The sequence below is a fragment of the Urocampus carinirostris genome, chromosome 9, assembly GCF_059441175.1.
Source record: "Urocampus carinirostris isolate Australia breed hairy pipefish chromosome 9, RoL_Ucar_1.0, whole genome shotgun sequence".
Taxonomy (NCBI): Eukaryota; Metazoa; Chordata; class Actinopteri; order Syngnathiformes; family Syngnathidae; genus Urocampus; species Urocampus carinirostris.
Window position 1 is genome coordinate 887,756 of NC_142357.1, and position 15,716 is coordinate 903,471.

Here is a 15,716-nt window from a genome sequence, read left to right on the forward strand (position 1 = left end):
AATCTACCATAAAGCTCATTATGCTGAAATAAACTTAATGGTAAAGTGCATTACAGTTTTAATACGAGCGATTTGAGTAGAAAAGGGCAAAATAAACATGTTCAAAAGTGAGATTAAACGAGGTAAAAGTGGTTATAGTAGCCAGGGGATGCATATCTCGGCATAACAGCGGCAGCTAAAAGACGAAGAACAGGAGGACAGCTACGAAAAAGAAAGGAGCGGCAGCGAGGAGAAGAAGAAGATGGGGCACAAAGAAGAAGAAGGGACACGACGAAGAAGAAGCGACACGACGAAGAAAAAGGGGCACGAAGAAGAAAAAGAGGCACGAAGAAGAGGAAGGGGCACGAAGAAGAGGAAGGGGCACGAAGAAGAGGAAGGGGCACGAATTGCTGCTTCGCGACGCAATGCCGGACTTTGAATTTTAAAAAATGTGCATCCGCTGGAATAAAAGTGGCATGTCAAGCCAAGTCAATTCATGTTTATTTGTATAGCCCTTAATCGTAAGAAGTCTCAAAGCCCCGATTTAAAACCTACATGAGAGAAAAGGAAAAATTACAGAAGAAGAAGGGGCACGAAGAAGAAGAAGGGGCAAGAAGAATAAGCAAAATTGATTTGCGACGAGAACTGTTTGAATATTACCTGTCTCTAACCACGGTAAGAAATTGTTGGTAATATTATTACTTGACAGCGGACGTTGGAATATTATGTGCGTATCTAGTCATTGGTGTCGTGCATGTTACTATTTCTTCAAAAAAGTAATGGGAGGGGGGGTTGTAAGGTTTTTTTGTCCTATATCCGTTATCGGTCCAATCATAATACGCTACAAAGCCTAGAGGCCGAGTCAAGGTCCTAGCCACAGAGCCATGCACCGATCAGTCCGAATGCACCGTTCCCGGAGGTACTGCAATACCGGGCCGATGCGTGGTGTGGACAGAGCAAGCTCTAATTCCATCTCCGGATTGCAAAAATCAAAACCTCATAGGCTACGATACTGCCGATATGTCTAGAATCTCATGATTGGCGTATTTCTTAATTGCGGCACACATGGTATCTCTGGAGTACCGACACATCTAGAATCTCACGGTCGGCTCCCCTGCCAGGTAAGTTTGTAACCGACTTACTCTCCGAATCATGCAAAAGTAAGAAGAAGCTCTATCCATCCATTATGTGCACCGTTTATTCTCAGTAGGGTGGCGGGCGGGTTGCAGAACCTAGTAATATTTATTGCACCTCACCAGCAAAAGGTGTATCCAACACTTGAAGTGCGACAAATAAACAGGAAAAAGAATACAATGATAATCAGCAGTAAACAATATAAAGTAAGTTTAATGAATTCAATGGAAAAAAGTAAAAAAAGAAACAGGAAAAAAACATGTTTAAATAAAAACACGTTAACACTGAACAACAAAGGAAAAACAATTAATATATTTTTAGATCTCCCAAAAAGCTGAAATATTTAACGTTAACAACAAAATCCCCCACAAGTGCATACAGTATTGACCAATCATAAAGGAGGGAAAAAGACGTCTTGAAGGGAACCAGCTATTGATTGGTAAGGAGCTGGATCCTTTTGTTCACTTCCAAGAGCCTGCTCATAAAAAAAAAAAACGTTTTTACGTGAAAAAAAAAAACTAATCTGTTGCCGACGCATTCACAAATTCGCCTTTTCTTTTGGCGTGACAGTAAATGCTGTATTCATAATCGCTATCAAACCATGTGATGCGCGCTGTTTTGATCGACAGACGGATCGGTGCAGCATCTGCCGTCATGCAGACCCTGTACCGGTCCGTCGTGGGGAAGAGGGAGCTGAGCTGAAAAAAAAATAAAAAAATAAAAAATGTATATATATGTGTGTGTGTGTGTGTGTATGTATGTATGTATGTATGTATACAAAATGTATTTATTATTATTATTTCTCACCAGATGTCCGTCACAGAAATGGATGAACTACGCTTTCTTCAAGGACAACTGAAGCATAATGAAGAGCAACTACTGAAGGCTTCTCATGCTGGCTTGGACCTGCTAAGTCAGCTAACAGAAATGCAAATTCTGCATGAAGAACAGAGGGTAGTGATGACGGGTGCACTGGAGGTATGTTGTTCTAATTTGATACATTTATAATCATTTTTTAACATTTATTAATTTTCAATCTTTTTTTTTTTTTGCATTTTAGTTTAAAAATATTCTGAACTAGTCTATAGTAAAAGTAACTACTGACCAGGTGAAGTAACTACACCCCCCTAGAAAAAGTATGGAATCACCAGTCTTGGGCAAGCCCTCACTCAGACATTTTATTCTGTAGAAAAAACTCAGATCACAAATATGAAACAATTGTAACATTCCAATGTGCAACATATTGGCATTCAAAAACACTAAAACAACTTAATAAAAAACATTGCAATTATCAGTAAATGTTACTTTCATAGAGCAAGTGCGGGAAAAAAAATGTAATCACTCAATTCTGAGGAAAAAAAAATTGGAATCAGTGCATTTTGAGTTGAAAATAGGGACATCAAACTTCTTAAAGTAACTTTACTTGTATGGTTGCCAAAGATGTGGGCTGTTCACAGTCCGCTGTGACGTAGATTTTGACCGAGTACAAACAGCTTGGAAAGGATTGTTAAACTCATGCGTACTGGTAGGCCAAGGAAGTCATGTAGATGTCAAGACAAACAACTAAAGGCCATTTTTCTTGAAAATAGAAAATGCACAAGACAAATGAAGAGGAAATGGGAGGAAGTTGGAATCGATGTATGTGACAGAACTGTCCAAAAAGCCTAAAGGAAATGGGCAACATATAGGAAAGCTAAAAGGAAACCATCGTTTACGATTAAACACAAAATAACAATACTGCAATGGGCTAGGGGAGGGAATAATGGACTGTGGATGACTGGATAAAGGTTTTCTTCAGTAATGAGTCATGAGTCTGCATAGGAAAAGGTGACAATGCTAGACCTTGTGTTTGGTGCCGTTCCATTGAGAAAACGTCAAACTTCCCACAGTCGTTAATGATATGGGGCTGCATGTCCGGCAAAGGCACTAGGGAGATGGCTGTGGTCAAATCTGCAAAAAATGCACAAGTTCACATTGGCATTTTGGACAGCTTATTCCATTAACTGAAAAACATGTTTAGGGATGATGAACTCCATTTTCCAAGATGACAATGCATTACGCAACAGAGCAAAAACTGTGAAAGCATTCTTTCAATAATAATAATATAATTATAATAATAATAATTTCCTTGTATTGTCATTCTGTGTAACAATGTACACAGAACGAAATGTCGATTGCACCTGACCCGTTGTAGCGAGCCGATGCAGCCGCAGCCAACAGAGGGCGCCGCCGACCACTTTTTAAGTCTTAGGAATGACTCGGCCGGGGCGCGAACCACCGACCTCCCAGTCTCAAAGCGGGCGCCTTACCATCTAGGCTACTGAGCTGGTAAAAATGTCATGACCTGTAAATAGCCCAGATCACAATCCAATTTAAAACCTGTGGAGGAAATTTAAAAAATTGTACACAGCCTGGCTCCGACCTGCAGTGATGAGCTGGCAACTGTAATCAAAGAGAATTGGCACCAAATTTGATGAAAAATACTTTTTGTCACTAATCAAGTCTTCTGAGGCTGCAAGCTGCCATAAAAGCCATAGGTGGTCCTACCAAATACTATTTCATTGTTGTTTCTTTGTCTACTTTTTAATGATTCCATATTTTTTTTCCTCACAATGGAATGATTCTATATTTTCCCCTGTGCTTGGTTTATAAAGTAGTATTTACTGACCACTGCAATTATTTTTTATTCCTTTCTTTTAGTGTTTCTGAATGCCAAGGAATTGAACTTTTTTTATGCATTTTATCTGAGTTTGTTCTATAGAATAAAATGTCAGAGTGAGTACTTGTCCAAGACTGATGATTCTATACTTTTTGTCAGAGGTTGTGTTTGTTACTTTAAGAATAAGTTGTGTGTCAAAAAATGTAACATTTTCAGAGCAATTGCAAAACAGCCTAATGGCCTCTTTGACATGAGTTCTGGAAGAGATAGAAGTGAGAAAAAACGTTTTTTCCTAGCTCAGCTCGGCTCACTAAAAGTCAGCTTTCGGGTCCCAAACAGCTCTTTAGGTTGTTTTTGTTAGTTAAATGCCTACATAACCATTTTTTATGTAACATTATACACATAATGATTTGAAAAGGAGGGAAAATAAAGGAAAAAATACAAATATGGAAAAAGAAAGCACAATAACAAAAGGAAAAAGATAAACAAAGAAAAAGACTAAACTTTACATTCTTACATAAAGACATTGCCTTGAAAAACACAGGAAATATAATGAAAATATTTCTATATCTACAAATAAAGATAAATAAAAAAATAAATTGAACCTTTTTTTTTTTTATTCTGAACAAATTTGAAGTCAACACAGAATCCCCAAAACGTGCATATTGACCAATCATGCGAGAAAAATGCGTGTAAGGGAACTAGCTGTTGATTAGTAGAGAGCCACTTCCGTTCGTTCACTCCTAAGAGCCAGCTTGTAGACATGTTTAGTTTTCGAACGACACAAGTCGGGGTGCTAAATTCTTTTTTTGCCAAATTTTGAGACAAAATTCAACAAAACCCTTAAACCCGCTCTCTGGACGAAAGCTTATTGTTCAGCCCATTTTATATCACTGTGTGACATTTGGTAATTTGGTAAAATCTATGAAATAAAATTAATGTCAGAGCCCGTGTCCCAAATAAATACACCAATTAAAAATGCTCTCCCTCCCGCAGTTACTTTAGAGCAAGTGGTGTCGAACTCAATTGCACAGAGTGCCAAAACTCAAACCACACAGGCCGAACAGGATAAACATTTATTGCGGGCCGAACAGGATAAACATTTATTGAATACACTCAAACTTGATGTTTTTGTTTTTTTTTGTTCAACATAAATATTAAAAAAAAACAACAGGTATATTATTCAATAATTAACAAACTTAAAAGTGAAATAACTTAAAATACTTTTTTCTCCATGAAAATATCTCCGGTCAAAACAATACTAATTTTAAATTAGAAAATATAAATGAAATGTGCTTTTCCCCAAAAAGCTGTGCTTTTAACATAAATTTGTATTTAATACAGACAGGAATATTATTTCAAAATGAACAAACTTAAACATTTAATAATTTAAAATACTTTGCTCTACATAAAAATATATTCTGTCAAAACAATACGAATTCAAAATATTTAAAAAATGAAATATAACTAAAATTTGTGCTCAAATTAATGAAATTCCTCAAAGTGCTTTTGCAAGAGCTTCTGGGTGTTCACATTTTTTATGATTGATGTGATTTACAGTTAAAACAGGCTCCGTTGGTGTAAACTGTAGATAAAATTGTGTCCAGTAAACCCTCAGTTTGCAAGAGTGTCAAACGGTTCTGTTAATAACAATATATCGACCATTGGCAGAAGGTTCTGTTCTATCTCTAAGCCATATGTACTCTTGAAAAGAGCCATAGGTTCCCGACCCCTGGTGTAGCCTAATAGTAAAGAGACATCAAAGTGGTTTCATACAGACTTAACAGACAATAAATCTCAACAGAAAATAGGGTGCCAAAATTTAATAAGTGGTCTTTTTGTTCAAATATGGAAAACCTTATTCATTCAAAAAAAACACACTTCAGGTTGGGATCACTGCCGCATCAACATAATAAAAGATGGTCAAGAATCGATTCAAAAATAATTTTAATGGTAAAAAAATAGTGGTGTCACGGGTCTTTTCCCCCGGGTTGCACAGTTATAATGGAAGAAATTGCCCAAAGCCATGTTTCAGGCTCAGGAAGTCAGACCAACATTTGCATCCTGTTTCCTACATAATGTTTGCATAGCTCTTCCACTCTGGAGTTGCCCGTGGTGAGAGGCGCAGAGCCGGTGTGGGCATATTAATTGCTCCACGGCTCGGCGCCTGTACGTTGGGCTTCACCGCGGTAGACGAGAGGGTAGCCTCCCTCCGCCTTCGGGTGGGGGGGGGCGGTTCCTGACTGTTATTTGTGCTTATGCACCAAATAGCATTTCGGAGTACTCACCCTTCTTGGGGTCCTTAGAGGGTGTGCTTGAGAGCGCGCCCCCTGGGGACTCCCTCGTACTGCTGGGAGACTTCAACGCTCACGTGGGCAATGACAGTGAGACCTGGAGGGGCGTGATTGAGAAGAACGGCCCCCCTGACCTGAACCTGAGTGGTGTTTCGTTATTGGACTTCTGTGCTCGTCACGGTCTGTCCATAATGAACACCATGTTCAGACATAAGGGTGTCCATATGTGCACTTGGCACCAGGACACCCTAGGCCGTAGTTCGATGATCGACTTTGTCATCGTTTCGTCGGACCTGCGGCCGCATGTTCTGGACACTCGGGTGAAGAGAGGGGCGGAGCTGTCAACTGATCACCAGCTGGTGGTGAGTTGGCTTCGATGGTGGGGGAAGATGCCGGCCCGACCCGGCAGACCCAAGCGTGTTGTGAGGGCCTGTTGGGAACGGCTGGCAGAATCTCCTGTCAGAAGAAGTTTCAATTCACACCTCCGGCAGAACTTCGCCCATGTCCCGAGGGAGGCGGGGGACATTGAGTCCGAGTGGACCATGTTCCGCGCCTCCATTGTCGAGGCGGCTGATCGGAGCTGTGGCCGTAAGGTAGTCGGTGCCTGCCGCGGCGGCAACCCTCAGACCCGTTGGTGGTCACCGGCGGTGAGGGATGCCGTCAAGCTGAAGGAGGAGTCTTATCGGGCCTTCCTGGCCTGTGGGACTCTGGAAGCAGCTGGCAGGTATCGGCTGGCCTAGCGGAATGCGGCTTTGGCGGTTGCCGAGGCAAAAACTCGGGCATGGGAGGAGTTTGGCGAGGCCATGGAAGCCGACTTCCGAACGGCTTCGAGGAAATTCTGGTCCACCATCCGACGTCTTAGGGGGGGAAGCGGTGTGCCATCGACACTGTGTATAGTGCCGATGGGGCGCTGCTGACCTCGACCCGGGACGTTGTGAATCGGTGGGCGGAGTACTTCGAAGACCTCCTCAATCCCACCGGCACGTCTTCCTCTGGGGAAGCAGAGCCTGAGGACTCTGGGTTGGGCTCTCGTATCACTGGGGTTGAAGTCACCGAGGTTGTCAAAAAACTCCTCTGTGGCAGGGCCCCGGGGGTCGATGAGATCCGCCCAGACTTCATTAAGGCTCTGGATGTTGTGGGCGTGTCATGGTTGACGCGCCTCTGCAACATCGCGTGGACATCGGGGACAGTGCCTCTGGACTGGCAGACTGGGGTGGTGGTTCCCGTCTTTAAGAAGGGGGACCGGAGAGTGTGTTCCAACTACAGGGGAATCACACTTCTCAGCCTCCCTGGTAAGGTCTATTCAGGGGTACTGGAGAAGAGGGTCCGCCAGGAAGTCGAATCTCGGATTCAGGAGGAACAGTGTGGTTTTCGTCCTGGCCGTGGAACACTGGACCAGCTCTATACACTCTTCAGGGTCTTTGAGGGTGCATGGGAGTTTGCCTGTCCGGTCTACATGTGTTTTGTGGACTTGGAGAAGGCATTCGACCGTGTTCCTCGGGAGGCCCTGTGGGGGGTGCTTCGGGAGTATGGGGTACCGCACAGTCTTATCCGGGCTGTGCAGTCCCTGTATGCCCGGTGCCAGAGTCTGGTCCGCATTGCCGGCAGTAAGTCGGATTCGTTCCCGGTGAGGGTTGAGCTCCGCCAGGGCTGCCCTTTGTCACCGATTCTGTTCATAACTTTTATGGACAGAATTTCTAGGCGCAGCCTTGGCGGGGATGGAGTCCGGTTTGGGAGCCTCAGCATTGCGTCACTGCTTTTTGCAGATGACGTGGTGCTGTTGGCTTCCTCAGGCCGTGATCTTCAGCTCTCGCTGGAGCGATTCGCAGCCGAGTGTGAAGCGGCCGGGATGGGGATCAGCACCTCCAAGTCTGAGGCCATGGTTCTCAGTCTGAAAAGGGTGGTGTGCTCCCTCCGGGTCGGGGAGGAGGTCTTGCCCCAAGTGGAGGAGTTCAAGTATCTTGGGGTCTTGTTCACGAGTGAGGGTAGGATGGAACGGGAGATCGACAGACGGGTCGGTGCAGCGTCTGCCGTCATTCGGACCCTGTACCGGTCTGTCGTGGTGAAGAGGGAGCTGAGCCGAAAGGCAAAGCTCTCGATCTACCGGTCGATCTACGTTCCTACCCTCACCTATGGTCATGAACTTTGGGTCATGACCGAAAGAACTCGATCCCGGATACAAGTGGCCGAAATGAGTTTCCTCCGCAGGGTGGCTGGGTTCTCCCTTAGAGATAAGGTGAGAAGCTCAGTCATCCGGGAGGGACTCTGTGTAGAGCCACTGCTCCTCCGCGTTGAGAGGAGCCAGTTGAGGTGGCTCGGGCATCTAATAAGGATGCCTCCTGGACGCCTCCCTCGGGAGGTGGTCCGGGCATGTCCCACCGGCAGGAGGCCCCGGGGGCGGCCCAGGACACGTTGGAGAGACTATGTCTCTCGGCTGGCTTGGGAACGCCTCGGGGTCCCGTCGGATGAGCTGGAGGAGGTGGCTGGGGATAGGGACGTCTGGGCTTCCCTTTTAACGCTGCTGCCCCCGCGAGCCGACCTCGGATAAGCGGAAGACGATGGATGGATGGATGGATGTTTGCATAGACAACGGGGACATCCAAGACCCAGATCAGGATGTATCAGAGGACAATATGGACATGCAGCTGCCAATTCCAGAACTTCCTGACCCCAATGAAACCGCTGGAAATGCCTGAAGAGATCGACTCGCCTCACTGATGTAACAAAGCGCAAGCCCCGCATTATGTAGTTAGGTCAACTTGAAAAAAGTTTCTTCCTCTTTTATTTTGGATCACTATTAGATATTACTGCCGCAGTCACTATTTGTCCTGAGTTATACACAAGTTAATATTCATACTTGACATGTGCGTCAAGTCTATTTGGTATATTGTTCCTCTAAGTACAACCACTATTCACCAAACGTCTTTATTTTGAGTAACACCTTTGTGGTTTATTTCATAATGATGTGACATACTGTGTGTGAACTGTGTGATTGTTGGAGAGAAAACAACTACAAATCCCTCTGGGTAAAAAACAATTTACTTTCATAAAAACAAACTCACATTGGGCCGAAATACATAATAGTAAATAAATAATGTGTCACAAAATGTAACAAAAATATACCAATACTTCCATTAAACTGGAAAACACAAACTGGAACTTCATTGAGTTCTTAATAAAATCAAATATTTTCCCTTTTTTAAAACAAAGGGAAACTTGCGGCGATGTCACTGTTGCGGCAATTGGTCCACGAGCTTCCCAAAAAGGATCAGGAACCGCTCAGTTTTGGCCTCGGTTTCCTCGTGCCTTTTCTGCACTCTAGCAGACTCCTCTTTCAATAAGTCAAGGAGTGTATCGTGCTTCCTTTTTTTCTGGGTAATTTGGGGTTTTGTGTCGGAGTGGAAGATGCAGACGATGTGCCCGGTTTTCCACGGGACGTTCAACATTAGCCTTTAGGTTGGGTGGAAAAAATAAGAATTACTTAATGCTCGTGTATTGTACAAAAACCACTGTGTATAGGGTGCTGTACATAAAGAAAACTTTACCGGTGGGTTCAGTTCCTGCTCCTCTCAACTTACCATTGTTGGTTCTGTGGGTTCAGGTGGGGTGAATGACGCCACCAATACTGGTGGATCAACGGATGGCCTACCACTGAGAACTGCATCCATGGCTTATAATAATGCGAGTTTAATGCCGTCTGTTCTCCATTACAAGTGCCTGATCCAATTTTGGGCATTTTTAGGTTCTGCAATTACAACACTCAGAGTAACATGACACTGTAATACATTGTGGATGTATTTGAAACAGGATATAGATAACAACAGCTCACGGGATAGGATGATGTAGAACAAATTTAATTTTGCATTGCCTCGTATTTCATTTTTCACATGTTTTTTGCTGCATGTTGTCCTGTGATTCTCCCCTCCAGGCCGATTGCTTCGACAGCTGCCCTATGACATGAGAGTGGGTTAATGCATTGTCACAATGAGATTGCAAAACTGCAGGTTAGGCTACTCACTCCCACAGTTGTTTTGTGGTGAACTTTTTCTTTAACTGCTCATCATTTTCTGCCCTGAATTTGACCAGGGCTTTTGTTTGCTCCACAGTCTCTGAAACATTAGCCTTAATGACCACATTTGACACAAGTTGCTCACCATAGGCCGATGCAACTTGATGTGAGACGGAAATTATAGAATGTGTTCTGGATAATTATTTGATAGTGGATACACAAACTGACATGTTATTGTTATGGCTGTAAGAGCCTTCTATTGGCCAGCATCATGTATGCTTTAGAATTTTCTCCACATTTGGACCACATTTTGTGAAGATAGTTTATTTAATATGTGTTGACAGAGAAGACGGTGGACTATGTGATAGTTATTTGTTTCATCTGTATTTCCACGTGAAATAAGGAGACATTACTCATGATGCATGATGAAAACTAATGTATTTTGATCTCACATGAAAGAACCATATTGTAAATAAAACAGGACACCCGAAATTGTGTGCAGTAAACAAGCGCATATAGCCAGAACGTTGTGACAATGCTGCTTTAGCGACTGGCTATGGAGACGTAAAGGCACGACTCCTTTAAGATAAAAAAGGGATAGGATGAACCGTGATTTTCTGCACAGTTATCCTACTCTACGGTTTAGTGTGTGAAGATTTTTTGTGGCTCCCTCGGTAGCTTTGTGCACTGTGCAAAGTAGAGATTTTGCAATGTTCATGTTTTAACGCGCAAGTAAAATTTTCTATTGCATTTATGTCTAACTTAGATATCCCAATATATTTCTTTTCAAATACATGCGTAATTGTGGAAAAGGATTTACATTTGTGCGGTTCCTATTCAGCCATGTTTGTTGATATTGGGATATTTGGGGCGGCAGTAGCTCAGGAGGTAGAGCGATCGTTTTAGGATTAAGGGATCCCAGTTCGAATCCCGGCTTGTCCGTGTTACATGTCGAAGTGTCCTTGGGTAAGACATTGAACCCCAAATTACCCCCAATAAGCAGGTTAGCGCCTTACATGGCTGCACAGATCACGGCCGCTATTGGGAAATGTGAAGCACAATGTAAAGCGCTTTGGGAAGTCATTGACTTGAAAAGCGCTATAGAAATGCAGATCATTTCAGATCATTTCATTTCATATTGAGAATTCGCAAAGTCTTCTGGGAAGTCACTTCGTTCCAAGTCAGCTCCTGACCTCCCTCCATCTGAACTGTTTTTGTTGTGGGTTGAAGGGCACTTCTCCCTCGGTCTGGAGAGTATTGGGACACATCCCATTTGCACGTGCACGCGCAAAACCGAGTAACTAGAGCAAATAGTGAGGGAAAGTGAGAAGAATGGGACGCAGCCACAGTCTCTTAAGTTTAAAGGATTGAATGCAACGTCCTGCTGAATAGAACCCTGATTGAATTTTGACATCTCATAATACCACTTTGACTATTTTGTTATTTTTTTATAATTCTTGTCAGTTTACGGCAGCCCATTGACACAAAAAGATTGTGGATCATAGATAGATGTGTGCTATCAGCCCGATAGCGAATTTTAGTCATCAAAGCCAACCCCCGAAAATATGTTCTTTTGTTTAGCACCGGATTTCTTCCTTTTGAAGGTCCTTGAAAAAAATGGCCTTGAAAAGTGCTTATTTTGGATTTGTTCTTTTCATTGCATTATTGTTGGATGCATTATTCTATTTCATTCACGAGCATTGCAGTATTATTACGACTTAAGGCAGTCTCTAAGAACTACGTTGTAAAAATAAAAACATTCTGCCTTTATCCTACCTTTTGGTCTCTTGTTGTCATATTCTTCCCGCCACACGTGCGTACTGCTGCTGCTGTGAACTATGTACAGGGTGCACCGCCCCCTCCACACAATGCACCGCTGAATGTTACTTTGTACACATGCCCTGTACTTTAGAAAAATATGATATATATTTTACAAAAACAAGAGTGTATCTCTTTTTTTTACCGATGCATTAGCCTGAGATCCGATGTACTCTCTGACTTCTTTTGTAGATGCTCTGCCATGCACACAAGAGTAAATCGACGCAAATCGGCTAATCTTACCATCCCTAATATTATTGAATTCAGCACAGTTACATGAATGTATTTCACAGGCAACCGTAGCTTTTAATACCAAAGGAAGTTCTGTAATGCCTATTAAGATCTTGTATGAAATGAATCCTCGGACTGAAAACTTGTTGTACGCCTCATCACTAAATTACATGGTGTGAGAAATGAAACTCGAATAAGAAGAAGTGTAGATAGATGGATACTTTATTTATCGTAGTAGGGAAATTCACACTTACAGCAGTAAATTAAAAAAATAAAATAATAATAAAATAAAATAATAAGTAAAAGGAATATAATACATAAATACCCAACGTAACGTGTTGATATAGAGTATTTAGATAGTGCTACATAAAATACACACTGTAATTAAAATAGGGTAATATGCAATGTGGGGGTGTGGTTTAATGAAATGATCTGCATTTATATAGCGCTTTTCAATTAAGACTTCCCAAAGCGCTTTACAATGTGCTTTACATTAACCCATTCACACTCACACCAATAGCGGCCGTGCAGCCATGCAAGGCGCCAACCTGCTTATTTGGGGCATTAGGGGTTCAGTGTCTTACCCAAGGACACTTCAACATGTAACACAGAGGAGCCAGGATTCGAACTGCGATCTCTTGATCCAAAAATGAGTGTTCTACCTCCTGTGCTACTGCCGCACCTAGCTGTCTTGCTTAATGAGACCTTGAAATAGCACCGATTCTATTGAACAGCGAACAACCATATTTCCTGATGTGGGGCAGGACCTGTAAATAAAACATTGTCAAACTTATTTGATGCACTAACCCACAGGTACTTTATGTCAATGTGGGCGTTTACTCCCCCGGGTGGGGTTAAATAGCCTCATGGCATGAGGAAGAAATGATCTCCATGGTCTGTCCGTGGAACTAGACTGTGACAGCAGTCTGTCGCTGAAGCTGCTCTTCCATTTGGAGATGACGCTGTGTAGTTGATGAGATGAATTGTCCATGATTGACCGCAGCTTTTTCAGTGCCCGTCCCTCAGTTACATTTGTCAGGCTGTCCAGCTCTGTGCCCACAACAGAGCCCGCTTTCCTCACCAGTTTGTTAAAACGAGAGGCATCCTTCTTGGCGCTGCCGCCCCAACACGCTGCCGCATAGAATAGGGCGCTTGCCACAACAGTCTCATAGACAATTGGTGGAAGCTTTTTGCAAATGTTGAAGGATGCCAGTCTTCTGAGGAAGTAAAGTCGGCTTTGACCTTTCCTGCATAGAGCGTCTGTGTTGGAAGTCTAGTCCAGTTTAAGGTCCAGCTGCACACCCAGGTATTTGTAGGTCTAGACAAATTCTACACATTCTCCTTTGATAGTTACAGGAACCGGGTGAGTTCCAGTTCTCCTGAAGTCCACCACCATCTCCCTGGTCTTGGTAGTGTTCAGGTGCAGGTGGTTAGTGTCGCTCCATTGGAATAAGTCCTGAATCAATTTCCTGTTCTCCTCCTGCCCACTTCTGATACATCCCACGATAGCAGTGTCATCAACAAACTTCTGCACGTGGCAGGACTCAGAGTTGTACTGAAAGTCCAACGTATACAGGGTGAATAGGAACGGAGAGAGCACGGTCCCCTGCGGCGATCCTGTGCTGCTAACCACCGTGTCCGATGTACAGCCCCCATGTTTCACATACTGGGGTCTGCTTGCCAGGTAGTCGGTAATCCATGCTACTAGGTGGGAGCTTACTCCCATATCTGTCAGTTTACCGCTAAGTAGCAGAGGCTGTATGGTGTTGAAGGCACTGGAGAAGTTAAAAAATATAATCTTCACAGCCCCCTTGCCCCTGTCCAGGTGAGAGAGGGATCGGTGTAGCATGTAGATTATAGCATCCTCCACTACCACCTTCTCCTGATAGGCAAATTGCAGAGGGTCGATGGCTTGGCGGACCTGTGGCCTCAGGTGGTGCAGCAGCAACCGCTCCATGGTTGTCATCACATGTGATGTCAGGGTGACCGGCCTGAAGTCGGGATTGGGATGACGCAGGATGTTTTCCAGAGCTGGGAGACCCTCCCCTGTTCCAGGCTCAGGTTGAAGATGCGCTGTAGAGGTTCCCCCAGCTCCAACGCACAGGCCTTCAGCAGTCAGGGGGATATTCCATCTGGACCAGCTGCCTTGCTGATTTGCAGCCTCCTCAGGATGTCCTCCTCCATGCTGGTGTCCAGGGGTGAGGACGAGTTGGGGTGGTCAAACCTGTTAAAAAAGTTGTTTAACTGGTTAACCCTCCCCACATCTACGTCCACGGCCACACCCCACTTGGTGCTGCAGCCGGTGATGGTCTTCATCTCTTCCCACACCTCCTACATGCTGTTGTTCTGCAGCTTTTTATCCAACTTCCTCCTGTACTGCTGCTTCGCTTCCCGGAGCTGGACTCTGAGCTCCCTCTGTACTCGTTTTAGTTCCTGCTGATCACCATCTGTGTATGGTTATGCGATGGCGCTTTATCAACCTCCACCGAATCTGAGTTTGCACGGCAATCTTGCTGACAACGGGCAGAGCTGGAAATATTTCTTCAATTTTTTTTGTGTCTTGTATCGCAGAGGAGGACAAACGAGTACAATGTGCTACGTTCCTCTATGTCACCGGCAAGAAGGCGATTAGTAGGCAACATGTTTGTATAGAGCAGGGGTGGGCAAACTTTTTGAGTCACGGGTCGCATTGGCTTAAACATTTTTTGAATGGGCCAGGAGGAGAAAAAAATGTTGATTACATTTTTTGTATATAGATAGATAGATAGATAGATACTTTGTTCATCCCCGAAGGGAAATTCACATTTCCAGCAGCATCCCCGAGCTGAGAACAATCGAGAACAATCGAAAATAACACGGGAGCTGCTGGAGTGGCTGCCATTCGTGACGGCGCCGGAAGAAAAGATTCAATTTGAATCATGTACAAACAAACAATTGAATCATGTACAAACAAACAAACAAACAAAATATTCATGTTTATATAGCGATACAGTCTCGAATACAAACCTCCGCAATACCTGGGTGTAGCTATTTTGCTGTTAGACAGAGGAAAGAAATGCTACTGGACTTGTTCTTGGTTCTAGCAGTGGTAACATTTATTTTGTTAAACATATTTAATTTTGGGCAGCATGGCGGGGCAGCGGTTAGCGCGTGTGCGGCACAGTTCTGAGGTCATGAGATTGAACCTGGTTTAAGATCAGGTAATTGTGTAATTTTGTAATTGTAATCCTGTGCAGTCCTTTGAGACATTTTTTGTGATTAAGGGATATATAAATAAATGTGACTTATGTGTGACTTAACCTTCCTGTGTGGAATTTGCATGTTCTCCCCGTGGGTTGCGTGGGTTTCCTCCGGGCACTTAGGCTTCTCCCACATTCCAAAAACATGCATGTTGGGTCAATTGGCCGGTCCAAATTGTCCCTAGGTGTGAATGAACGAGTGAGTTGTCCGTCCCTGTGTGCCCTCCGACTGTCTCCCAACCAGTTCGGCGTGTCCCCTGCCCACTGCCTGAAAACAGCTGGGATGGGCTCCAGCACCCCCACAACCTTACTGAAGATAAGCGGTGTAGATGATGGATGGATGGATGTTTTAT

At 43.8% G+C, this 15,716-nt stretch overlaps 1 protein-coding gene and 1 pseudogene across 1 annotated transcript; one reads left to right on the forward strand and one right to left on the reverse strand.

Moving 5' to 3' along the window:
* Window positions 1–319: 319 nt before the first annotated feature.
* On the forward strand, window positions 320–10,042 carry LOC148359067 (uncharacterized). Its single transcript, XM_088344031.1, has 3 exons — window positions 320–654; window positions 1,924–2,091; window positions 9,995–10,042. Exons 1-3 carry the CDS (start codon window positions 535–537, stop codon window positions 10,025–10,027), a joined length of 321 nt encoding a protein of 106 aa, XP_088200157.1. The 5' UTR covers window positions 320–534; the 3' UTR covers window positions 10,028–10,042.
* LOC148359068 (U2 spliceosomal RNA) lies at window positions 884–973 on the reverse strand (annotated as a pseudogene).
* Window positions 10,043–15,716: the final 5,674 nt, after the last annotated feature.

Bases quoted from the DNA above. Each gene is read 5' to 3' on its own strand.
- LOC148359067 (XM_088344031.1), top strand. From the start codon at position 535: ATGAGAGAAAAGGAAAAATTACAGAAGAAGAAGGGGCACGAAGAAGAA. The intron at 655-1,923 runs GTAAGAAATTGT...ATTTCTCACCAG, and splicing joins ATTACCTGTCTCTAACCACG to ATGTCCGTCACAGAAATGGA. The intron at 2,092-9,994 runs GTATGTTGTTCT...TCTCCCCTCCAG, and splicing joins TGATGACGGGTGCACTGGAG to GCCGATTGCTTCGACAGCTG.